The 25,882-nt window shown below is 48.2% G+C and overlaps 1 protein-coding gene across 14 annotated transcripts in view; it reads right to left on the bottom strand.

Moving 5' to 3' along the window:
* LOC110521633 (disabled homolog 1) overlaps positions 1–25,882 on the bottom strand; it is a 99,797-nt gene that overhangs the window by 26,859 nt on the left and 47,056 nt on the right. For all 14 annotated transcript variants that reach the window (XM_036968689.1, XM_036968690.1, XM_036968687.1 and 11 more), the window contains 3 exons: positions 21,334–21,473; positions 2,221–2,319; positions 320–451 (listed from right to left, as the gene is read on the bottom strand). In XM_036968689.1, the coding sequence (XP_036824584.1) occupies positions 320–451; positions 2,221–2,319; positions 21,334–21,473 (371 nt within the window). The remainder of the gene's footprint in view (positions 1–319; positions 452–2,220; positions 2,320–21,333; positions 21,474–25,882) is intronic.

Below are 25,882 nucleotides of genomic sequence, written 5' to 3'. Positions count from 1 at the left end.
GCCTCACACAAAACACAGACACGAGACACAGACAGCAACAACACAGAGAGAATATAGACACACACACAGCAGAGCAGACGGGGCTCTCTATCTGTAGAGGGCTGATTCAAGGATCAGTATCTTAATGTGAACAGGACAATGTTCCCTGGGGCAAGCAGAGGACAATGGGGAGTCATGGACAACAGAAAAGCACACAAAGGCACGTACACACACACACACACACACACACACACACACACACACACACACACACACACACACACACACACACACACACACACACACACACACACACACACACACACTGTGTGGTACTCACAGACTGTGCTGTCTTGATGGCTACGAAGCGGTGGTTGCCCTCTTTCCCACAGACATAACCAAAGGCTCGGTGGTCTGTGATGTCCTTAGCGATGTAAGAGATCTCATGGACCGCATGGTGGTGCTGGAGGACCTGAGAGAGACCAGGCAGAGAAACACAGTCAGAGACTGGACCCCTGATCTAGAGATAAAAAGAAGAGAGGAAAGAAGGGAGGAGAGAGAAGAGAGAGAGAAGAGAGAGAGAGAAGAGAGAGAGAAGAGAGAGAGAAGAGAGAGAGAGAAGAGAGAGAGAAGAGAGAGAGAAGAGAGAGAGAAGAGAGAGAGAGAAGAGTGAGAGAAGGGAGAGAGGAGAGAGAGGAGAGAGGAGGGAGAGGATCTGGCAGAACTTATTTTCAGAGCTCAGACAGCTCTCAGCAGGAAGTGGCCCTCACACACCCCTTGCCAAATTGAGGACAGACGGAGGGAGACAGTCACACTATTCCCTGTGAGCCTCTGTTGTGTTGTTGTGCCAGGCAGGAAGAAGGGGGATTAGACCTCCTCAACCCACACACAGACACACACACACACACACACACACAGACACACACACACATACCCGCCTGCTCGTTTAACAGTCTTTAGTTCCCCTGCTCTCCCCAGTTTAGCCAGAGCGTTTGCGCCAGGGAGGGATGGCTGTGCCCATGGCAGATGGCTCTGGTTGTCCCAGAGAACGGGAGACGGGACTGAATCTACCCACACACTCACGCATACTTACACTGACTTCCAAACACACACAAACACACATAGCACGCACAAACATGCATACCGATGCCACACATACGTGTGTGTGTGCGCATCCGTGTACGTGTGTGTGTGTGTGTGTGTGTGTGTGTGTGTGTGTGAGTGTAAGTGGCAAAGACAGTCGCGTCGCTGCAGGCAGTCGAGTTGATCATTTCATCTGCTCACTGGATGTGTCACTACAGGCAGAGGCAATCTCAGAACGCAACACTGACACCCAAAACACAGAGATGTGTATCTGTCAACCCCAAACAGAGCTCTGACAGTACAGAGCATCCGGCAGCAGCTACAGTGGAAGGAGACAGAGGCCGTGTGTGTGTGACTGATGCCTTCTATATTTAATAAGTAGGCTGATGATTGTCATCATTCCCATTGACTGACCTGACAATAATAAGAGCCCCTCCCCTCCAATAACCAAGCCAGCAGGAGAGGCCCCGGGAACACATGCACAAACACTCAGGACGTACGCACGCCCACACAAACATGCACGCACATCCCGTGCCTGTAGATTGAACCCAGGTTTCTCGTCCGAGGCTGGAGAGGGGTTGACATACAAAACTTTTCCTTTCTATCTTAAAGGCCTCTCCCTCTCTCCACCCCTCCATCACCACAGTGACCATGACGGAGAGAGAGCGAGAACACGGGCACCCGCCCTCTGTGGGGACGGAGGAGAGATTAATGTTCCCTCGCTCCTCTTCTCTATCCTCCACGACCTTCCCTCTTCTGTGAGAGTGCTCATCCATCCATCCGTCCATAAGGGGGGTTGGGGGATGTAAGCAATATGGCTGCAGTGTGGGAGGTAGAGAGGCAGGGCCACACACACACACACTCACAGGCACACACCGTGACACCCTGCACACAGAGAAAGACAGACTGCACTGATATCAGACGATAAACCAGGTTTGTATTCTGATCTACTTAGGAGGTTTCAATTAGGTCCTCCTGATTTCCCCCAGGACTCTTTAGAGCTGCCTCATTAACAAGCCCACCTGTCCCCCTGGACCAATACCACACACACACACACACACACACACACACACACACACACACACACACACACACACACACACACACACACACACACACACACACACACACACACACACACACACCTTTAAAACTCACCCCAAACTTCTCATCAAAGATCTTGATCCCTCCAAAGGAGACAGTTAGAAACACCTTCTGTTTGTGGTCTCCTTTAGACCGCCCTGCTGCTGCTATGCCCTACAGAACAGACACAAAGAGACAGTTAGAAACACCTTCTGTTTGTGATCTCCTTTAGACCGCCCTGCTGCTGCTATGCCCTACAGAACAGACACAAAGAGACAGGATATAGAAACACCTTCTGTTTGTGGTCTCCTTTAGACCGCCCTGCTGCTGCAATGCCCTACAGAACAGACACAAAGAGACAGTTAGAAACACCTTCTGTTTGTGATCTCCTTTAGACCGCCCTGCTGCTGCTATGCCCTACAGAACAGACACAAAGAGACGGGATATAGAAACACCTTCTGTTTGTGGTCTCCTTTAGACCGCCCTGCTGCTGCTATACCCTACAGAACAGACACAAAGAGACAGTTAGAAACACCTTCTGTTTGTGATCTCCTTTAGACCGCCCTGCTGCTGCTATGCCCTACAGAACAGACACAAAGAGACAGTTAGAAACACCTTCTGTTTGTGATCTCCTTTAGACCGCCCTGCTGCTGCTATGCCCTACAGAACAGACACAAAGAGACAGGATATAGAAACACCTTCTGTTTGTGGTCTCCTTTAGACCGCCCTGCTGCTGCTATGCCCTACAGAACAGACACAAAGAGACAGGATATAGAAACACCTTCTGTTTGTGATCTCCTTTAGACCGCCCTGCTGCTGCTATACCCTACAGAACAGACAGAAAGAGACAGTTAGAAACACCTTCTGTTTGTGATCTCCTTTAGACCGCCCTGCTGCTGCTATGCCCTACAGAACAGACACAAAGAGACAGTTAGAAACACCTTCTGTTTGTGATCTCCTTTAGACCGCCCTGCTGCTGCTATGCCCTACAGAACAGACACAAAGAGACAGTTAGAAACACCTTCTGTTTGTGGTCTCCTTTAGACCGCCCTGCTGCTGCTATACCCTACAGAACAGACACAAAGAGACAGGATATAGAAACACCTTCTGTTTGTGGTCTCCTTTAGACCGCCCTGCTGCTGCTATGCCCTACAGAACAGACACAAAGAGACAGTTAGAAACACCTTCTGTTTGTGATCTCCTTTAGACCGCCCTGCTGCTGCTATGCCCTACAGAACAGACACAGAGACAGTTAGAAACACCTTCTGTTTGTGGTCTCCTTTAGACCGCCCTGCTGCTGCTATGCCCTACAGAACAGACACAATGAGACAGGATATAGAAACACCTTCTGTTTGTGATCTCCTTTAGACCGCCCTGCTGCTGCTATGCCCTACAGAACAGACACAAAGAGACAGTTAGAAACACCTTCTGTTTGTGATCTCCTTTAGACCGCCCTGCTGCTGCTATGCCCTACAGAACAGACACAAAGAGACAGGATATAGAAACACCTTCTGTTTGTGGTCTCCTTTAGACCGCCCTGCTGCTGCAATGCCCTACAGAACAGACACAAAGAGACAGTTAGAAACACCTTCTGTTTGTGATCTCCTTTAGACCGCCCTGCTGCTGCTATGCCCTACAGAACAGACACAAAGAGACGGGATATAGAAACACCTTCTGTTTGTGGTCTCCTTTAGACCGCCCTGCTGCTGCTATACCCTACAGAACAGACACAAAGAGACAGTTAGAAACACCTTCTGTTTGTGATCTCCTTTAGACCGCCCTGCTGCTGCTATGCCCTACAGAACAGACACAAAGAGACAGTTAGAAACACCTTCTGTTTGTGATCTCCTTTAGACCGCCCTGCTGCTGCTATGCCCTACAGAACAGACACAAAGAGACAGGATATAGAAACACCTTCTGTTTGTGGTCTCCTTTAGACCGCCCTGCTGCTGCTATGCCCTACAGAACAGACACAAAGAGACAGGATATAGAAACACCTTCTGTTTGTGATCTCCTTTAGACCGCCCTGCTGCTGCTATACCCTACAGAACAGACAGAAAGAGACAGTTAGAAACACCTTCTGTTTGTGATCTCCTTTAGACCGCCCTGCTGCTGCTATGCCCTACAGAACAGACACAAAGAGACAGTTAGAAACACCTTCTGTTTGTGATCTCCTTTAGACCGCCCTGCTGCTGCTATGCCCTACAGAACAGACACAAAGAGACAGTTAGAAACACCTTCTGTTTGTGGTCTCCTTTAGACCGCCCTGCTGCTGCTATACCCTACAGAACAGACACAAAGAGACAGGATATAGAAACACCTTCTGTTTGTGGTCTCCTTTAGACCGCCCTGCTGCTGCTATGCCCTACAGAACAGACACAAAGAGACAGTTAGAAACACCTTCTGTTTGTGATCTCCTTTAGACCGCCCTGCTGCTGCTATGCCCTACAGAACAGACACAGAGACAGTTAGAAACACCTTCTGTTTGTGGTCTCCTTTAGACCGCCCTGCTGCTGCTATGCCCTACAGAACAGACACAATGAGACAGGATATAGAAACACCTTCTGTTTGTGATCTCCTTTAGACCGCCCTGCTGCTGCTATGCCCTACAGAACAGACACAAAGAGACAGTTAGAAACACCTTCTGTTTGTGATCTCCTTTAGACCGCCCTGCTGCTGCTATGCCCTACAGAACAGACACAGAGACAGTTAGAAACACCTTCTGTTTGTGGTCTCCTTTAGACCGCCCTGCTGCTGCTATGCCCTACAGAACAGACACAATGAGACAGGATATAGAAACACCTTCTGTTTGTGGTCTCCTTTCGACCGCCCTGCTGCTGCTATGCCCTACAGAACAGACACAAAGAGACAGTTAGAAACACCTTCTGTTTGTGGTCTCCTTTAGACCGCCCTGATGCTGCTATGCCCTACAGAACAGACACAAAGAGACAGGATATAGAAACACCTTCTGTTTGTGATCTCCTTTAGACCGCCCTGCTGCTGCTATGCCCTACAGAACAGACACAAAGAGACAGGATATAGAAACCACTTCTGTTTGTGATCTCCTTTAGACCGCCCTGCTGCTGCTATGCCCTACAGAACAGACACAAAGAGACAGTTAGAAACACCTTCTGTTTGTGATCTCCTTTAGACCGCCCTGCTGCTGCTATGCCCTACAGAACAGACACAAAGAGACAGGATATAGAAACACCTTCTGTTTGTGGTCTCCTTTAGACCACCCTGCTGCTGCTATACCCTACAGAACAGACACAAAGAGACAGGATATAGAAACACCTTCTGTTTGTGGTCTCCTTTCGACCGCCCTGCTGCTGCTATGCCCTACAGAACAGACACAAAGAGACAGTTAGAAACACCTTCTGTTTGTGGTCTCCTTTAGACCGCCCTGCTGCTGCTATGCCCTACAGAACAGACACAAAGAGACAGTTAGAAACACCTTCTGTTTGTGATCTCCTTTAGACCGCCCTGCTGCTGCTATGCCCTACAGAACAGACACAAAGAGACAGTTAGAAACACCTTCTGTTTGTGGTCTCCTTTAGACCGCCCTGCTGCTGCTATGCCCTACAGAACAGACACAAAGAGACAGGATATAGAAACACCTTCTGTTTGTGGTCTCCTTTAGACCGCCCTGCTGCTGCTATACAATACAGAACAGACACAATGAGACAGGATATAGAAACACCTTCTGTTTGTGGTCTCCTTTAGACCGCCCTGCTGCTGCTATACCCTACAGAACAGACACAAAGAGACAGGATATAGAAACACCTCCTGTTTGTGGTCTCCTTTAGACCGCCCTGCTGCTGCTATACCCTACAGAACAGACACAAAGAGACAGGATATAGAAACACCTTCTGTTTGTGGTCTCCTTTCGACCGCCCTGCTGCTGCTATGCCCTACAGAACAGACACAAAGAGACAGTTAGAAACACCTTCTGTTTGTGGTCTCCTTTCGACCGCCCTGCTGCTGCTATGCCCTACAGAACAGACACAAAGAGACAGTTAGAAACACCTTCTGTTTGTGATCTCCTTTAGACCGCCCTGCTGCTGCTATGCCCTACAGAACAGACACAAAGAGACAGGATATAGAAACACCTTCTGTTTGTGATCTCCTTTAGACCGCCCTGCTGCTGCTATACCCTACAGAACAGACAGAAAGAGACAGTTAGAAACACCTTCTGTTTGTGATCTCCTTTAGACCGCCCTGCTGCTGCTATGCCCTACAGAACAGACACAAAGAGACAGTTAGAAACACCTTCTGTGTGTGGTCTCCTTTAGACCGCCCTGCTGCTGCTATGCCCTACAGAACAGACACAAAGAGACAGGATATAGAAACACCTTCTGTTTGTGGTCTCCTTTAGACCGCCCTGCTGCTGCTATACAATACAGAACAGACACAATGAGACAGGATATAGAAACACCTTCTGTTTGTGGTCTCATTTAGACCGCCCTGCTGCTGCTATACCCTACAGAACAGACACAAAGAGACAGGATATAGAAACACCTCCTGTTTGTGGTCTCCTTTAGACCGCCCTGCTGCTGCTATACCCTACAGAACAGACACAAAGAGACAGGATATAGAAACACCTTCTGTTTGTGGTCTCCTTTCGACCGCCCTGCTGCTGCTATGCCCTACAGAACAGACACAAAGAGACAGTTAGAAACACCTTCTGTTTGTGGTCTCCTTTAGACCGCCCTGCTGCTGCTATGCCCTACAGAACAGACACAAAGAGACAGTTAGAAACACCTTCTGTTTGTGATCTCCTTTAGACCGCCCTGCTGCTGCTATGCCCTACAGAACAGACACAAAGAGACAGGATATAGAAACACCTTCTGTTTGTGATCTCCTTTAGACCGCCCTGCTGCTGCTATGCCCTACAGAACAGACACAAAGAGACAGGATATAGAAACCACTTCTGTTTGTGATCTCCTTTAGACCGCCCTGCTGCTGCTATGCCCTACAGAACAGACACAAAGAGACAGTTAGAAACACCTTCTGTTTGTGATCTCCTTTAGACCGCCCTGCTGCTGCTATGCCCTACAGAACAGACACAAAGAGACAGTTAGAAACACCTTCTGTTTGTGGTCTCCTTTAGACCGCCCTGCTGCTGCTATGCCCTACAGAACAGACACAAAGAGACAGGATATAGAAACACCTTCTGTTTGTGGTCTCCTTTAGACCGCCCTGCTGCTGCTATGCCCTACAGAACAGACACAAAGAGACAGTTAGAAACACCTTCTGTTTGTGGTCTCCTTTAGACCGCCCTGCTGCTGCTATGACCTACAGAACAGACACAAAGAGACAGTTAGAAACACCTTCTGTTTGTGATCTCCTTTAGACCGCCCTGCTGCTGCTATGCCCTACAGAACAGACACAAAGAGACAGTTAGAAACACCTTCTGTTTGTGGTCTCCTTTAGACCGCCCTGCTGCTGCTATGCCCTACAGAACAGACACAAAGAGACAGTTAGAAACACCTTCTGTTTGTGGTCTCCTTTAGACCGCCCTGCTGCTGCTATGCCCTACAGAACAGACACAAAGAGACAGTTAGAAAACACCTTCTGTTTGTGATCTCCTTTAGACCGCCCTGCTGCTGCTATGCCCTACAGAACAGACACAAAGAGACAGGATATAGAAACACCTTCTGTTTGTGATCTCCTTTAGACCGCCCTGCTGCTGCTATGCCCTACAGAACAGACACAAAGAGACAGTTAGAAACACCTTCTGTTTGTGATCTCCTTTCGACCGCCCTGCTGCTGCTATGCCCTACAGAACAGACACAAAGAGACAGGATATAGAAACACCTTCTGTTTGTGATCTCCTTTAGACCGCCCTGCTGCTGCTATGCCCTACAGAACAGACACAAAGAGACAGTTAGAAACACCTTCTGTTTGTGATCTCCTTTCGACCGCCCTGCTGCTGCTATGCCCTACAGAACAGACACAAAGAGACAGGATATAGAAACACCTTCTGTTTGTGATCTCCTTTAGACCGCCCTGCTGCTGCTATGCCCTACAGAACAGACACAAAGAGACAGTTAGAAACACCTTCTGTTTGTGGTCTCCTTTAGACCGCCCTGCTGCTGCTATGCCCTACAGAACAGACACAAAGAGACAGGATGTAGAAACACCTTCTGTTTGTGATCTCCTTTAGACCGCCCTGCTGCTGCTATACCCTACAGAACAGACACAAAGAGACAGGATATAGAAACACCTTCTGTTTGTGGTCTCCTTTAGACCGCCCTGCTGCTGCTATACCCTACAGAACAGACACAAAGAGACAGGATATAGAAACACCTTCTGTTTGTGGTCTCCTTTAGACCGCCCTGCTGCTGCTATACCCTACAGACAGACACAAAGAGACAGGATATAGAAACACCTTCTGTTTGTGATCTCCTTTAGACCGCCCTGCTGCTGCTATGCCCTACAGAACAGATACAAAGAGACAGTTAGAAACACCTTCTGTTTGTGGTCTCTTTTAGACCGCCCTGCTGCTGCTATGCCCTACAGAACAGACACAAAGAGACAGTTAGAAACACCTTCTGTTTGTGATCTCCTTTAGACCGCCCTGCTGCTGCTATGCCCTACAGAACAGACACAAAGAGACAGTTAGAAACACCTTCTGTTTGTGGTCTCCTTTAGACCGCCCTGCTGCTGCTATGCCCTACAGAACAGACACAAAGAGACAGGATATAGAAACACCTTCTGTTTGTGATCTCCTTTCGACAGCCCTGCTGCTGCTATGCCCTACAGAACAGACACAAAGAGACAGTTAGAAACACCTTCTGTTTGTGATCTCCTTTAGACCGCCCTGCTGCTGCTATGCCCTACAGAACAGACACAAAGAGACAGTTAGAAACACCTTCTGTTTGTGGTCTCCTTTAGACCGCCCTGCTGCTGCTATGCCCTAAAGAACAGACACAAAGAGACAGTTAGAAACACCTTCTGTTTGTGGTCTCCTTTAGACCGCCCTGCTGCTGCTATGCCCTACAGAACAGACACAAAGAGACAGTTAGAAACACCTTCTGTTTGTGGTCTCCTTTAGACCGCCCTGCTGCTGCTATGCCCTACAGAACAGACACAAAGAGACAGTTAGAAACACCTTCTGTTTGTGATCTCCTTTAGACCGCCCTGCTGCTGCTATGCCCTACAGAACAGACACAAAGAGACAGTTAGAAACACCTTCTGTTTGTGATCTCCTTTAGACCGCCCTGCTGCTGCTATATCCTACAGAACAGACACAAAGAGACAGTTAGAAACACCTTCTGTTTGTGATCTCCTTTAGACCTCCCTGCTGCTGCTATGCCCTACAGAACAGACACAAAGAGACAGTTAGAAACACCTTCTGTTTGTGGTCTCCTTTAGACCGCCCTGCTGCTGCTATGCCCTACAGAACAGACACAAAGAGACAGGATATAGAAACACCTTCTGTTTGTGATCTCCTTTAGACCGCCCTGCTGCTGCTATGCCCTACAGAACAGACACAAAGAGACAGTTAGAAACACCTTCTGTTTGTGGTCTCCTTTGGACCGCCCTGCTGCTGCTATGCCCTACAGAACAGACACAAAGAGACAGTTAGAAACACCTTCTGTTTGTGGTCTCCTTTAGACCGCCCTGCTGCTGCTATGCCCTACAGAACAGACACAAAGAGACAGTTAGAAACACCTTCTGTTTGTGGTCTCCTTTCGACCGCCCTGCTGCTGCTATGCCCTACAGAACAGACATAAAGAGACAGTTAGAAACACCTTCTGTTTGTGGTCTCCTTTGGACCGCCCTGCTGCTGCTATGCCCTACAGAACAGACACAAAGAGACAGGATATAGAAACACCTTCTGTTTGTGGTCTCCTTTCGACCGCCCTGCTGCTGCTATGCCCTACAGAACAGACATAAAGAGACAGTTAGAAACACCTTCTGTTTGTGGTCTCCTTTAGACCGCCCTGCTGCTGCTATGCCCTACAGAACAGACACAAAGAGACAGTTAGAAACACCTTCTGTTTGTGATCTCCTTTAGACCGCCCTGCTGCTGCTATGCCCTACAGAACAGACACAAAGAGACAGTTAGAAACACCTTCTGTTTGTGGTCTCCTTTAGACCGCCCTGCTGCTGCTATGCCCTACAGAACAGACACAAAGAGACAGTTAGAAACACCTTCTGTTTGTGGTCTCCTTTAGACCGCCCTGCTGCTGCTATGCCCTACAGAACAGACACAAAGAGACAGTTAGAAACACCTTCTGTTTGTGATCTCCTTTAGACCGCCCTGCTGCTGCTATGCCCTACAGAACAGACACAAAGAGACAGTTAGAAACACCTTCTGTTTGTGGTCTCCTTTAGACCGCCCTGCTGCTGCTATGCCCTACAGAACAGACACAAAGAGACAGGATATAGAAACACCTTCTGTTTGTGATCTCCTTTAGACCGCCCTGCTGCTGCTATGCCCTACAGAACAGACACAAAGAGACAGTTAGAAACACCTTCTGTTTGTGGTCTCCTTTGGACCGCCCTGCTGCTGCTATGCCCTACAGAACAGACACAAAGAGACAGTTAGAAACACCTTCTGTTTGTGGTCTCCTTTAGACCGCCCTGCTGCTGCTATGCCCTACAGAACAGACACAAAGAGACAGTTAGAAACACCTTCTGTTTGTGGTCTCCTTTCGACCGCCCTGCTGCTGCTATGCCCTACAGAACAGACATAAAGAGACAGTTAGAAACACCTTCTGTTTGTGGTCTCCTTTGGACCGCCCTGCTGCTGCTATGCCCTACAGAACAGACACAAAGAGACAGGATATAGAAACACCTTCTGTTTGTGGTCTCCTTTCGACCGCCCTGCTGCTGCTATGCCCTACAGAACAGACATAAAGAGACAGTTAGAAACACCTTCTGTTTGTGGTCTCCTTTAGACCGCCCTGCTGCTGCTATGCCCTACAGAACAGACACAAAGAGACAGTTAGAAACACCTTCTGTTTGTGATCTCCTTTAGACCGCCCTGCTGCTGCTATGCCCTACAGAACAGACACAAAGAGACAGTTAGAAACACCTTCTGTTTGTGGTCTCCTTTAGACCGCCCTGCTGCTGCTATGCCCTACAGAACAGACACAAAGAGACAGTTAGAAACACCTTCTGTTTGTGGTCTCCTTTAGACCGCCCTGCTGCTGCTATGCCCTACAGAACAGACACAAAGAGACAGTTAGAAACACCTTCTGTTTGTGATCTCCTTTAGACCGCCCTGCTGCTGCTATGCCCTACAGAACAGACACAAAGAGACAGTTAGAAACACCTTCTGTTTGTGATCTCCTTTAGACCTCCCTGCTGCTGCTATGCCCTACAGAACAGACACAAAGAGACAGGATGTAGAAACACCTCCTGTTTGTGGTCTCCTTTAGACCGCCCTGCTGCTGCTATGCCCTACAGAACAGACACAAAGAGACAGTTAGAAACACCTTCTGTTTGTGGTCTCCTTTGGACCGCCCTGCTGCTGCTATGCCCTACAGAACAGACACAAAGAGACAGTTAGAAACACCTTCTGTTTGTGGTCTCCTTTAGACCGCCCTGCTGCTGCTATGCCCTACAGAACAGACACAAAGAGACAGTTAGAAACACCTTCTGTTTGTGGTCTCCTTTCGACCGCCCTGCTGCTGCTATGCCCTACAGAACAGACATAAAGAGACAGTTAGAAACACCTTCTGTTTGTGGTCTCCTTTGGACCGCCCTGCTGCTGCTATGCCCTACAGAACAGACACAAAGAGACAGTTAGAAACACCTTCTGTTTGTGGTCTCCTTTAGACCGCCCTGCTGCTGCTATGCCCTACAGAACAGACACAAAGAGACAGTTAGAAACACCTTCTGTTTGTGGTCTCCTTTAGACCGCCCTGCTGCTGCTATTTCCTACAGAACAGACACAAAGAGACAGTTAGAAACACCTTCTGTTTGTGATCTCCTTTAGACCGCCCTGCTGCTGCTATGCCCTACAGAACAGATACAAAGAGACAGTTAGAAACACCTTCTGTTTGTGGTCTCTTTTAGACCGCCCTGCTGCTGCTATGCCCTACAGAACAGACACAAAGAGACAGGATATAGAAACACCTTCTGTTTGTGATCTCCTTTAGACCGCCCTGCTGCTGCTATGCCCTACAGAACAGACACAAACAGACAGGATATATAAACACCTTCTGTTTGTGATCTCCTTTAGACCGCCCTGCTGCTGCTATGCCCTACAGAACAGACACAAACAGACAGGATATATAAACACCTTCTGTTTGTGATCTCCTTTAGACCGCCCTGCTGCTGCTATGCCCTACAGAACAGACACAAACAGACAGGATATATAAACACCTTCTGTTTGTGATCTCCTTTAGACCGCCCTGCTGCTGCTATGCCCTACAGAACAGACACAAACAGACAGGATATATAAACACCTTCTGTTTGTGAACTCCTTTAGACCGCCCTGCTGCTGCTATGCCCTACAGAACAGATACAAAGAGACAGGATATAGAAACACCTTCTGTTTATGATCTCCTTTAGACCGCCCTGCTGCTGCTTTGCCCTACAGAACAGACACAAAGTGTCACACCCTGGTCAAAGTATTTTGTGTTTATCTTTATTTATTTGGTCAGGCCAGGGTGTGGCATGGGTTTTTGTATGTGGTGTGTATGTATGGGGATTGTAGCTAGTGGGGTGTTCTAGCTAAGTCTATGGCTGTCTGAAGTGGTTCTCAATCAGAGGCAGGTGTTTATCGTTGTCTCTGATTGGGAACCATATTTAGGCAGCCATATTCTTTGAGTTTGTCGTGGGTGATTGTCCTTAGTGTCCTGATGTCATTGTTCTGTGTTAGGTTACACAAGTATAGGCTGTTTCGGTTTTCGTTAAGTTTATTGTTTTGATAGTGTTTGTGTTTAGTGTGTTACTTCATTAAACATGGATTGCAATAGACACGCCGCATTTTGGTCCGACTCTCCTTCACACCTAGAAAACCGTTACAGAATCACCCACCACAAAGGGACCAAGCAGCGTGTCAACAGGCAGGAACAGCCCAAAGTGGAGTACAGTATGGACTATACTTCTTGGGAGGAGATAGACAGGTGGGCGGTCGACCCAGGGAGAGTGCCGGAGCCCGCCTGGGATTCGATGGAGCAGTGCGCGGAAGGATATAGGAGAATGGAGTTTGCGAAGCAAGCAAGGCGGCGCGGACGGAGGCCCCATAGTCAGCCCCAAAAATTTATTGGGGGGGGGGCTCAGGGAGAGTGTGGCAGAGTCAGGAGCCAGACCTGAGCCAACTCTCCCTGTTTATCGTGAGGAGCCAAGGAGGACACCAGAACCAGAGCCGGTGTTGGAGGTGAGCGAAACAGAGACTGTGAAGGAGTTAATGGGGAAATTGGAGGAGAGAGAAATGAGGGAGTTGCTGTGTTGGTGTTTTAAACATGGAATTCGCCCGACGGAGCGTGTCGGGGATTTGATGGCACCTGGGTCAGCGCTCCATACTCGTCCTGAGGTGCGTGTTAGTCGGCTGGTGAAGATGGTGCCAGTCTCACGTACCAGGCCTCCTGTGCACCTCCCTAGCCTTGCACGTCCTGTGCCAGCACCGCTCTCAAGATCTCCAGTACGCCTTCACGGTCTAACCCATCCTGTGCCACCTCCACACCCCAGCCCTCCGGTAGCAGCTCCCCGCACCAGGCTTCCTGTGCGTGTCCTCGGCCCAGTACCACCAGTGCCAGCACCACGCATCAGGCCTACAGTGCGCCTCGCCTGTCCAGCGCTGTCGGAGCCCTCCTCTCCAGCGCTGTCGGAGTCTCCCGCCTGTTTAGCGCTGTTAGAGCCTTCCTTCTCTACAGCGCTGCCGGAGTCTCCCGCCTGTTCAGAACTGCCAGTTAGCATAGAGCTGCCAGTTAGCATAGAGCTGCCAGTTAGCAAGGAGCTGTCAGTCTGCAAGGAGCTGCCAGTCTGCAAGGAGCTGCCAGTCTGCAAGGAGCTGCCAGTCTGCAAGGAGCCGCCAGAGCTGCCTGTCTGCAGGATGCCGCCAAAGCTGCCAGTCTGCAAGGAGCCGCCAGAGCTGCCAGTCTGCAAGGAGCCGCCAGAGCTGCCAGTCTGCAAGGAGCCGCCAGAGCTGCCAGTCTGCAAGGAGCCGCCAGAGCTGCCAGTCTGCAAGGAGCCGCCAGAGCTGCCAGTTAGCATGGAGCAGCCAGGGCCGCCAGTCAGTATGGAGCAGCCAGGGCCGCCAGTCAGCATGGAGCAGCCAGGGCCGCCAGTCAGCATGGAGCAGCCAGTCAGCATGGAGCAGCCAGTCAGCATGGAGCAGCCAGTCAGCATGGAGCAGCCAGAGCAGCCAGTCAGCATGGAGCAGCCAGAGCTGCCAGTCAGCATGGAGCAGCCAGTCAGCATGGAGCAGCCAGAGCTGCCAGTCAGCATGGAGCAGCCAGTCAGCATGGAGCAGCCAGAGCTGCCAGTCATCATGGAGCAGCCAGTCAGCATGGAGCAGCCAGAGCTGCCAGTCAACCAGACTCTTCCAGATCTGCCAGTCGACCAGACTCTTCCAGATCTGCCAGTCGACCAGACTCTTCCAGATCTGCCAGTCGACCAGACTCTTCCAGATCTGCCAGTCGACCAGACTTCCAGATCTGCCAGTCGACCAGACTCTTCTAGATCTGCCAGTCGACCAGACTCTTCCAGATCTGCCAGTCGACCAGACTCTTCCAGATCTGCCAGTCGACCAGACTCTTCCAGATCTGCCAGTCGACCAGACTCTTCCAGATCTGCCAGTCGACCAGACTCTTCCAGATCTGCCAGTCGACCAGACTCTTCCAGATCTGCCAGTCGACCAGACTCTTCCAGATCTGCCAGTCGACCAGACTCTTCCAGATCTGCCAGCCGACCAGACTCTTCCAGATCTGCCAGCCGACCAGGATCTGCCGAAACCGCCAGCCAGCCAGGATCTGGTAGATTCATCAACCTGCCTGAGATTCCTCTCACTCCTGAGCTTCCTCTCACTCCTGAGCTTCCTCTCACTCCTGAGCTTCCTCTCACTCCTGAGCTGCCCCTCAGTCCCGAGCTGCCCCTCAGTCCCGAGCTGCCCCTCAGTCCCGAGCTGCCCCTCAGTCCCGATCTGCTCCTCAGTCCAGTGGGGTTCTGGGTGAGGACTACTAGGCCATGGTCGGCGGCGAGGGTGGACTATCCAGGGACGCGAGGAGAAGGGACTAAGACATTGATTGAGTGGGGGCCACGTCCCGCGCCGGAGCCGCCACCATGGACAGACGCCCACCCGGACCCTCCCTATAGTTTTGAGGTGCGTTCGGGAGTCCGCACCTTAGGGGGGGGGTTCTGTCACACCCTGGTCAAAGTATTTTGTGTTTATCTTTATTTATTTGGTCAGGCCAGGGTGTGGCATGGGTTTTTGTATGTGGTGTGTATGTATGGGGATTGTAGCTAGTGGGGTGTTCTAGCTAAGTCTATGGCTGTCTGAAGTGGTTCTCAATCAGAGGCAGGTGTTTATCGTTGTCTCTGATTGGGAACTATATTTAGGCAGCCATATTCTGAGTTTGTCGTGGGTGATTGTCCTTAGTGTCCTGATGTCATTGTTCTGTTAGGTTACACAAGTATAGGCTGTTTCGGTTTTCGTTAAGTTTATTGTTTTGATAGTGTTTGTGTTTAGTGTGTTACTTAAACATGGATTGCAATAGACACGCCGCATTTTGGTCCGACTCTCCTTCTCATATAGAAAACCGTTACACAAAGAGACAGTTAGAAACACCTTCTGTTTGTGGTCTCCTTTAGACTGCCCTGCTGCTGCTATGCCCTACAGAACAGATACAAAGAGACAGGATATAGAAACACCTTCTGTTTGTGGTCTCCTTTAGACCGCCCTGCTGCTGCTATGCCCTACAGAACAGACACAAAGAGACAGTTAGAAACACCTTCTTTTTGTGGTCTCCTTTAGACCGCCCTGCTGCTGCTATGCCCTACAGAACAGACACAAAGAGACAGTTAGAAACACCTTCTGTTTGTGATCTCCTTTAGACCGCCCTGCTGCTGCTATGCCCTACAGAACAGACACAAAGAGACAGTTAGAAACACCTTCTGTTTGTGGTCTCCTTTAGACTGCCCTGCTGCTGCTATGCCCTACAGAACAGATACAAAGAGACAGGATATAGAAACACCTTCTGTTTGTGGTCTCCTTTAGACCGCCCTGCTGCTGCTATGCCCTACAGAACAGACACAAAGAGACAGTTAGAAACACCTTCTGTTTGTGATCTCCTTTAGACCGCCCTGTTGCTGCTATGCCCTACAGAACAGACACAAAGAGACAGTTAGAAACACCTTCTGTTTGTGATCTCCTTTAGACCGCCCTGCTGCTGCTATACCCTACAGAACAGACACAAAGGAGACAGTTAGAAACACCTTCTGTTTGTGATCTCCTTTAGACCGCCCTGCTGCTGCTATGCCCTACAGAACAGATACAAAGAGACAGTTAGAAACACCTTCTGTTTGTGATCTCCTTTAGACCGCCCTGCTGCTGCTATGCCCTACAGAACAGACACAAAGAGACAGTTAGAAACACCTTCTGTTTGTGATCTCCTTTAGACCGCCCTGCTGCTGCTATGCCCTACAGAACAGACACAAAGAGACAGTTAGAAACACCTTCTGTTTGTGATCTCCTTTAGACCGCCCTGCTGCTGCTATGCCCTACAGAACAGACACAAAGAGACAGGATATAGAAACACCTGTTTGTGATCTCCTTTAGACCGCCCTGCTGCTGCTATGCCCTACAGAACAGACACAAAGAGACAGTTAGAAACACCTTCTGTTTGTGGTCTCCTTTAGACCGCCCTGCTGCTGCTATGCCCTACAGAACAGACACAAAGAGACAGGATATAGAAACACCTTCTGTTTGTGGTCTCCTTTAGACCGCCCTGCTGCTGCTATGCCCTACAGAACAGACACAAAGAGACAGGATATAGAAACACCTTCTGTTTGTGATCTCCTTTAGACCGCCCTGCTGCTGCTATGCCCTACAGAACAGACACCAAGAGACAGTTAGAAACACCTTCTGTTTGTGGTCTCCTTTAGACCGCCCTGCTGCTGCTATGCCCTACAGAACAGACACAAAGAGACAGGATATAGAAACACCTTCTGTTTGTGGTCTCCTTTAGACCGCCCTGCTGCTGCTATGCCCTACAGAACAGACACAAAGAGACAGTTGGAAACACCTTCTGTTTGTGATCTCCTTTAGACCGCCCTGCTGCTGCTATGCCCTACAGATCAGACACAAAGAGACAGGATATAGAAACACCTTCTGTTTGTGGTCTCCTTTAGACCGCCCTGCTGCTGCTATGCCCTACAGAACAGACACAGAGACAGTTAGAAACACCTTCTGTTCGTGGTCTCCTTTAGACCGCCCTGCTGCTGCTATGCCCTACAGAACAGACACAAAGAGACAGTTAGAAACACCTTCTGTTTGTGATCTCCTTTAGACCGCCCTGCTGCTGCTATGCCCTACAGAACAGACACAAAGAGACAGTTAGAAACACCTTCTGTTTGTGATCTCCTTTAGACCGCCCTGCTGCTGCTATGCCCTACAGAACAGACACAAAGAGACAGGATATAGAAACACCTTCTGTTTGTGATCTCCTTTAGACCGCCCTGCTGCTGCTATGCCCTACAGAACAGACACAAAGAGACAGTTAGAAACACCTTCTGTTTGTGGTCTCCTTTAGACCGCCCTGCTGCTGCTATGCCCTACAGAACAGACACAAAGAGACAGTTAGAAACACCTTCTGTTCGTGGTCTCCTTTAGACCGCCCTGCTGCTGCTATACCCTACAGAACAGACACAAAGAGACAGGATATAGAAACACCTTCTGTTTGTGATCTCCTTTAGACCGCCCTGCTGCTGCTATGCCCTACAGAACAGACACAAAGAGACAGGATATAGAAACACCTTCTGTTTGTGATCTCCTTTAGACCGCCCTGCTGCTGCTATGCCCTACAGAACAGACACAAAGAGACAGTTAGAAACACCTTCTGTTTGTGGTCTCCTTTAGACCGCCCTGCTGCTGCTATGCCCTACAGAACAGACACAAAGAGACAGTTAGAAACACCTTCTGTTTGTGGTCTCCTTTAGACCGCCCTGCTGCTGCTATGCCCTACAGAACAGACACAAAGAGACAGTTAGAAACACCTTCTGTTTGTGATCTCCTTTAGACCGCCCTGCTGCTGCTATGCCCTACAGAACAGACACAAAGAGACAGGATATAGAAACACCTTCTGTTTGTGATCTCCTTTAGACCGCCCTGCTGCTGCTATGCCCTACAGAACAGACACAAAGAGACAGTTAGAAACACCTTCTGTTTGTGGTCTCCTTTAGACCGCCCTGCTGCTGCTATGCCCTACAGAACAGACACAAAGAGACAGTTAGAAACACCTTCTGTTCGTGGTCTCCTTTAGACCGCCCTGCTGCTGCTATGCCCTACAGAACAGACACAAAGAGACAGGATATAGAAACACCTTCTGTTTGTGGTCTCCTTTAGACCGCCCTGCTGCTGCTATGCCCTACAGAACAGACACAAAGAGACAGTTAGAAACACCTTCTGTTTGTGATCTCCTTTAGACCGCCCTGCTGCTGCTATACCCTACAGAACAGACACAAAGAGACAGGATATAGAAACACCTTCTTTTTGTGGTCTCCTTTAGACCGCCCTGCTGCTGCTATGCCCTACAGAACAGACACAAAGAGACAGTTAGAAACACCTTCTGTTTGTGATCTCCTTTAGACCGCCCTGCTTCTGCTATGCCCTACAGAACAGACACAAAGAGACAGTTAGAAACACCTTCTGTTTGTGATCTCCTTTAGACCGCCCTGCTGCTGCTATGCCCTACAGAACAGACACAAAGAGATATAGACACACACTATTTACTGTAAATGGAGAAGAGCAGCAAGGAGGAGGAAAGAGCAGAAGTGTGTGTCCGTGTGTGTCCGTGTGTGTGTGTGTGTGTGTGTGTGTGTGTGTGTGCGCGTGCGCGTGCGCGTGTGTGTCAGGGTTTCCACTAGCCGGTAATAGCTGGCTTTTGTCTGATTAAAAAAAATAGAAAAGCAGATCAATAAAATTAGCGCCGGCCAATAGTCCAGTCGACGTAAATACCAAAATACCAGTCGATGTAAATACATTTGACTGGTCATGCTTATCGGTCTACAGGTTCATTTGCATAATTTTGTGGAATTAAATTAGCGCGTGTGTACAGTCTATTCGTTATGTATCTTAGCACACGTGTACAGAATACATATACAGAGCCTGTCTGACGGCAGAAGAGTTGCTGCCGCAGCATCTGTGATGTGTTCTATACAACAGGGAAAAGACCCGCTCAAAATCTGCTTTATCCAGCCTAGGACTACCGGATGAATGAATCTGGGATCTATCGTCCCAACTGGCTCAGAGTCTGTTTGGAATAGGCTATTTCTTTGTCGACAAGCTGACCAAAGCCTTGACATATGCTAGTTATTTTGCTGTTCGTTACTCGTCTTGTTGGCTGAGGAAAAGTACATGTGGACAGTTATTCTAACATGTTCAAAGTGCACATCAGATTTTGGTAAGAAGGACCACACACCGTTGCATCCTCGACTTGCATGTTCTGTTAAAATGAATTACCATAGTTTCAATGTGATTTGTGTCATTCTGAGCACCGTGGGTGGACGCCCTAATCAGGTTACGCATCCAATGCAAAAGGCTCCGGTAAACTTCTCAAATGTCCGGTAAATTAAAATGTTGCCGGTCAAATGTCCGGTAAATTAAAATGTTGCTGGTCAAATGTCCGGTAAATTAAAATGTTGCTGGTCAAATGTCCGGAAACCCTGGTGTGTATTGCCTGTCTGGATGAGCAAATTGGGAAACAAGTTGATCAATGCACCGTTTGCCTCTGCTCCTCACCCTCACCTCTTCTCTCCTCACCCCTCACCTCTCCTCACCCCTCACCACTCCTCACCTCTCCTCACCCCTCACTTCACCTCACCCTTCACTTCTCACCCTCACCTCTTCTCTCCTCACCCCTCACCACTCCTCACCTCTCCTCACCCCTCACTTCACCTCACCCTTCACTTCTCCTCACCTCTCCTCACCCCTCACTTCACCTCACCCTTCACTTCTCCTCACCCTCACCTCTTCTCTCCTCACCCCTCACCTCTCCTCACCTCTCCTCACCTCTCACTTCTCCTCACCCCTCACTTCTCCTCACCCCTCACTTCTCCTCACTTCTCCTCATCCTTCACTTCTATTCCCCCCTCATCTCTCCTCAACTCTCCACACCCCTCACCTCCCCTCACCCCTCTCTTCTCCTCACCCTTCACTTCTCCTCACCCCTCTCTTCTCCTCACCCTTCACTTCTCCTCACCTCTCCTCATCCTTCACTTCTCTTCACCCCTCTCTTCTCCTCACCATTCACTTCTCCTCACTTCTCCTCATCCTTCACTTCTCTTCCCCCTCATCTCTCCTCACCTCTCCTCACCCCTCACCTCTCCTCACCCCTCTCTTCTCCTCACCCTTCACTTCTCCTCACCCCTCTCTTCTCCTCACCTCTCCTCATCCTTCACTTCTCCTCACCCCTCTCTTCTCCTCACCCCTCACCTCTCCTCACCCCTCTCTTCTCCTCACCTCTCCTCATCCTTCACTTCTCTTCACCCCTCTCTTCTCCTCACCCCTCACCCCACACTTCTCCTCACCCCTCTCTTCTCCTAATCCTTCACTTCTCCTCACCCCTCTCTTCTCCTCACCCCTCACCTCTCCTCACCTCTCCTCACCCCTCAATTCTACTCACCCCTCACTTCTCCTCTCCTCACCCCTCACCTGTCCTCACCCCTCACGTCTCCTCACCCCTCACCTTTCCTCACCTCTCCTCACTCCTCACCTTTCCTCACCCCTCCTCACCCCTCACCTTTTTCACACCATCCTTCCATCACATAATTACCCAGCATGTTAAATGAGATAGGAGCCTAAATCACTATCCTCACCTCCTCTCTACCCATCCTCACCGCTCTCCCCTCCTCTCTCCCCAATCCTTCCTCTGCTCTCCCCAATCCTCACCTCCCCTCTCTCCCCTATCTTCTCTCCCCCATCTCCACCTCATTATGCTCCATTATTACCCTAGACCCCTTGCCCCTCATTCCCTGTCCTCGGGGTCAAACACACACACACACACTCACCTTGAGCTTCATCATGGAGTCTTGACAGAGTTTGTCTCCCCTTGCGGCCGTGACTTCGTCCAGACCGATGAGTTTAGCCTTGTAGCGAACGCCATCCCCCTTAAACCGCCTGATCAACCCGGCCTCGCTACGATCCTGCCCTGAGAGACAGAGAGACACAAACACAGAGTCAGTACAGTACAATAAACACACATGACTATGACCACCCCATCCCTCCCTATTCTATCTCTCTATCTCTATCCATCCTTCTATATTCTATCTCTATCCATCCTTCTCTATTCTATCTCTATCCATCCCTCTCTATTCTATCTCTATCCATCCCTCTCTATTCTATCTCTATCCATCCCTCTCTATTCTATCTCTATCCATCCTTCTCTATTCTATCTCTATCCATCCCTCTCTATTCTATCTCTATCATCCCTCTCTATTATATCGCTATCATCCCTCTCTATTCTATCTCTATCCATCCTTCCCTATTCTATCTCTCTATTCATCTCTCCCCATTCTATCTCTCTATCCATCTCTATCTCTATCCATCCCTCCCTATTCTATCTCTCTATCCATCCCATCTCTACCTCTATCCACCCCTACCCATTCCCTCTCTGAATGATGGTGTGACATGTCCTCTCTCTTTCTGTTTCCCCTCTCTTCTCACACTCTCTATTATCTATGTGTGTAGTGTGTATTGAGTGTGTGTACTAGTGTGTTTGTGTGTGTTGTCCTTGCTCCTCTCTCTATGTTATCTCCTGTGGTTAGTAAAGTACTCCTCACAGACAACAGAGTGGGAGGGAGGGAGGAAGATAATTAAGAAAATTCCCAAAGAAGAGAAAAGCTTGAGAAAAGCTTTGACTATAATAGCCTTGCTATTGAGAGATGCCGCAGAAGGCACAACTGGCTCTTGAGAGCACACTGCCCACAGAATGAGGTGGAAACTGAGTTGCACTTCCTAACCTCCTGCCAAATGTATGACCATATTAGAGACACATGCAGTTGAAGTCAGAAGTTTACATACACCTTAGCCAAGTACATTTAAACTCAGTTTTTCACAATTCCTGACATGTAATCCTAGTAAGAATTCCCTTTTTTAGGCCAGTTAGGATCACCACTTTATTTTAAGAATGTGAAATGTCAGAATAATAGAAGAGAGAATGATTTATTTCAGCTTTAATTCCCACATTTATTGGCAATAATGATTTATTTCAGCTTCTGGGTCAGAAGTTTACATACACTCAAATAGTATTTGGTAGCATTGCCTTTAAATTGTTTAACTTGGGTCAAACATTTCGGGAAGCCTTCCACAAGCTTCCCACAATAAGTTGGGTGAATTTTGTCCCATTCCTCCTGACAGAGTTGGTGTAACTGAGTCAGGTTTGTAGGCCTCCTTGCTCACACACGCTTTTTCAGTTCTGCCCACAAATTTTCTATAGGATTGAGGTCAGGGCTTTGTGATGACCACATCAATACCTTGACTTTGTTGTCCTTAAGCCATTTTGCCACAACTTTGAAAATATGCTTGGGGTCATTGTCCATTTGGAAGACCCATTTGAGACCAAACTTTAACTTCCTGACTGATGTCTTGAGACGTTGCTTCAATATATCCCCATAATTTTCTTTCCTCATGCCATCTATTTTGTGAAGTGCACCAGTCCCTCCTGCAGAAAAGCACCCCCACAACATGACGCTGCCACCCCCCGTACTTCACGGTTGGGATGGTGTTCTTCGACTTGCAAGCCTCCCCCTTTTTCCTCCAAACATAACGATGGTCATTATGACCAAACAGTTCTATTTTTGTTTCATCAGACCAGATGACATTTCTCCAAAAAGTACGATCTTTGTCCCCATGTGCAGTTGCAAACCGTAGTCTCTTATTTTTATGGTGGTTTTGGAGCAGTGGCTTCTTCCTTGCTGAGCGGCCTTTCAGGTTATGTCCATATAGGACTCGTTTTACTGTGGATATAGATACTTTTGTACCTGTTTCCTCCAGCATCTTCACAAGGTCCTTTGTTGTTGTTCTGGGATTGATTTGCACTTTTTGCACCAACGTTCATCTCTAGGAGACAGAACGCGTCTCTTTCCTGAGCGGTATGACGGCTGCGTGGTCCCATGGTGTTTATACTTGCGTACTATTGTTTGTACAGATGAACATGGTACCTTGAGGCATTTGGAAATTGCTCCCAAGGATGAACCAGACTTGTGGAGTTCTTGGTTGACATCTTTTGATCTTCCCATGATGTCAAGCAAAGAGGCACTGAGTTTGAAGGTAGGCCTTGAAATACATCCACAGGTACACCTCCAATTGACTCAAATGGTGTCAAGTAGCCTATCAGAAACTTCTAAAGCCATGACATAATTTTCTGGAATTTTCCAAGCTGTTTAAAAGGCACAGTCAACTTAGTGTATGTAAATTTCTGACCCACTGGAATTGTGATACAGTGAATTATAAGTGAAAGAATCTGTCTGTAAACAATTGTTGGAAAAATTACTTGTGTCATGCACAAAGTAGATGTCCTAAGCGACTCCTAAGACATTTTTGGAGCGGTTGAAAAACAAGTTTTAATGACTCCAACCTAAGTGTATGTAAACTTCCGACTTCAACTGTATTTCCCTCAGATTACACAGACCCACAAAGAATTCTAAAACGAGTCCAATTTTGATAAACTCCCATATTTAATAGGTGAATACCACAGTTACCATCACAGCAGCAAGATTTGCAACCTGTTGACAAAAGAAAATGGCAACCAGTGAACAAACACTATATGGTCTTCCTTATGGTGTGTGTAACTGTGATTTGACATCCAGCCAAACCATTTAAAAAGAAACTGAATCATTGTCAGGATTCCAAAAGCCTCCAGTGTTTTATTGATGAAAGTGAAAAAGCAATGCTTTCAAATGCTTTTACAAGGAATGCAGGAGATAACCAGCAGTGTAGAAACCGTTCTCAACAGTGACTCTTAACTAAATTAATTCCTGGTTCCCTTTTCAGCGCCAAAGAAAAATCGCAAGTTAGATGCCGTTAAATAGAATGGCCACCGGGTGAACAATATCAATATGGATATACAGTGCATTCGGAAAGTATTCAGACCCCTTGACTTTTTCCAAATTTTTTTACGTTACAGCCTTATTCTAAAATTGATTCAAAAGTTTTTTTCCTTCATCAATCTAAACACAATACCCCATAACGACAAAACAAAGCAAGGATTTTAGAAATGCTTTTAAATGTATAAAAAAAAAACTGAAATATCACATTCACATAAGTTTTCAGACCCTTTACTCAGTACTTTGTTGAAGCACCTTTGGCAGCAACTTTCAAGTCTTCTTTGGTATGACGCTATTCAAGACCTCTTGACTTTTTACACATTTTCTTATGTTGCTTACGTTATTCTAAAATTGATTTTTTTTTTATTCCCTCATCAATCTACATACAATACCCCATAATGACAAAGCAATTTTTGCAAATAAAAAACAACAACTGAAATATCACATAAGTATTCAGACCCTTTACTCAGTAATTTGTTGAAGCACCTTTGGCAGCGACTACAGCCTCGAGTCTTCTTGGATATGACGCTACAAGCTTGACAAACCTGTATTTGTGGTGTTTCTCCCATTCTTCTCTGCAGGTCCTCTCAAGCGATGTCTCTCCAGAGATGTTCGATGGCTTCAAGTCCGGGCTCTGTCTGGGCCACTCAAGGACATTCAGAGACTTGTTCCGAAGCTACTTCTGCGTAGTCTTGGCTGTGTGTTTAGGGTCGTTGTCCTGTTGGAAGGTGAACCTTCACCCCAGTCTGGGGTACTGAGCGCTCTGGAGCAGGTTTTCATCAAGAATCTCTCTGTATTTTGCTCTGTACATCTTTCCCTTGATCCTGACTAGTCTCCCTGTCCCTGCCGCTGAAAAACATCCTCACATCATGATGCTTCCACCATGCTTCACCGTAGGGATGGTGCCAGGTGTCCTTCAGACGTGACGCTTGGCATTCAGACCGAAGAGTTCGATCTTGGTTTCATCAGACCAAAGAATCTTGTTTCTCATGGTCTGAAAGTCCTTTAGGTGCCTTTTGGCAAACTCCAACCGGGTGGTCATGTGCCTACTGAAGAGTGGCTTCCGTCTGGGCACACTACCATAAACGCCTGATTGGTGGTGTGCTGCAGAGATGGTTGTTATTCTGGAAAGTTCTCCCATCTCCACAGAGGAACTCTAGAGCTCTATCGAGTGACCATCAGGTTCTTGGTCACCTCCCTGACCAAGGCCCTTCTCCCCTGATTGCTCAGTTTGGAAGAGCTGCCAACTCTAGGAAGAATCTTAGTGGTTCCAAAGTTCTTCCATTTAAGGTGGAGGCAAATGATGGAGGCAATTATGTTCTTGGGGACCTTCAATGCTGCAGACATTTGTTGGTACCCTTCCCCAGATCTATGCCTCGACACAATCCTGTCTCGGAGCTCTACGGACAATTCCTTCAACCTCATGGCTTGGTTTTTGCTCTGACATGCACTGTCACCTGTGGGACCTTATATGTGTGTGCCTTTCCAAATCATGTCCAATCAATTCAATTTA

The sequence above is a fragment of the Oncorhynchus mykiss genome, chromosome 30 (genome assembly GCF_013265735.2).
Source record: "Oncorhynchus mykiss isolate Arlee chromosome 30, USDA_OmykA_1.1, whole genome shotgun sequence".
NCBI lineage: Eukaryota > Metazoa > Chordata > Actinopteri > Salmoniformes > Salmonidae > Oncorhynchus > Oncorhynchus mykiss.
This window is presented reverse-complemented; position numbering and strand designations above follow the sequence as displayed.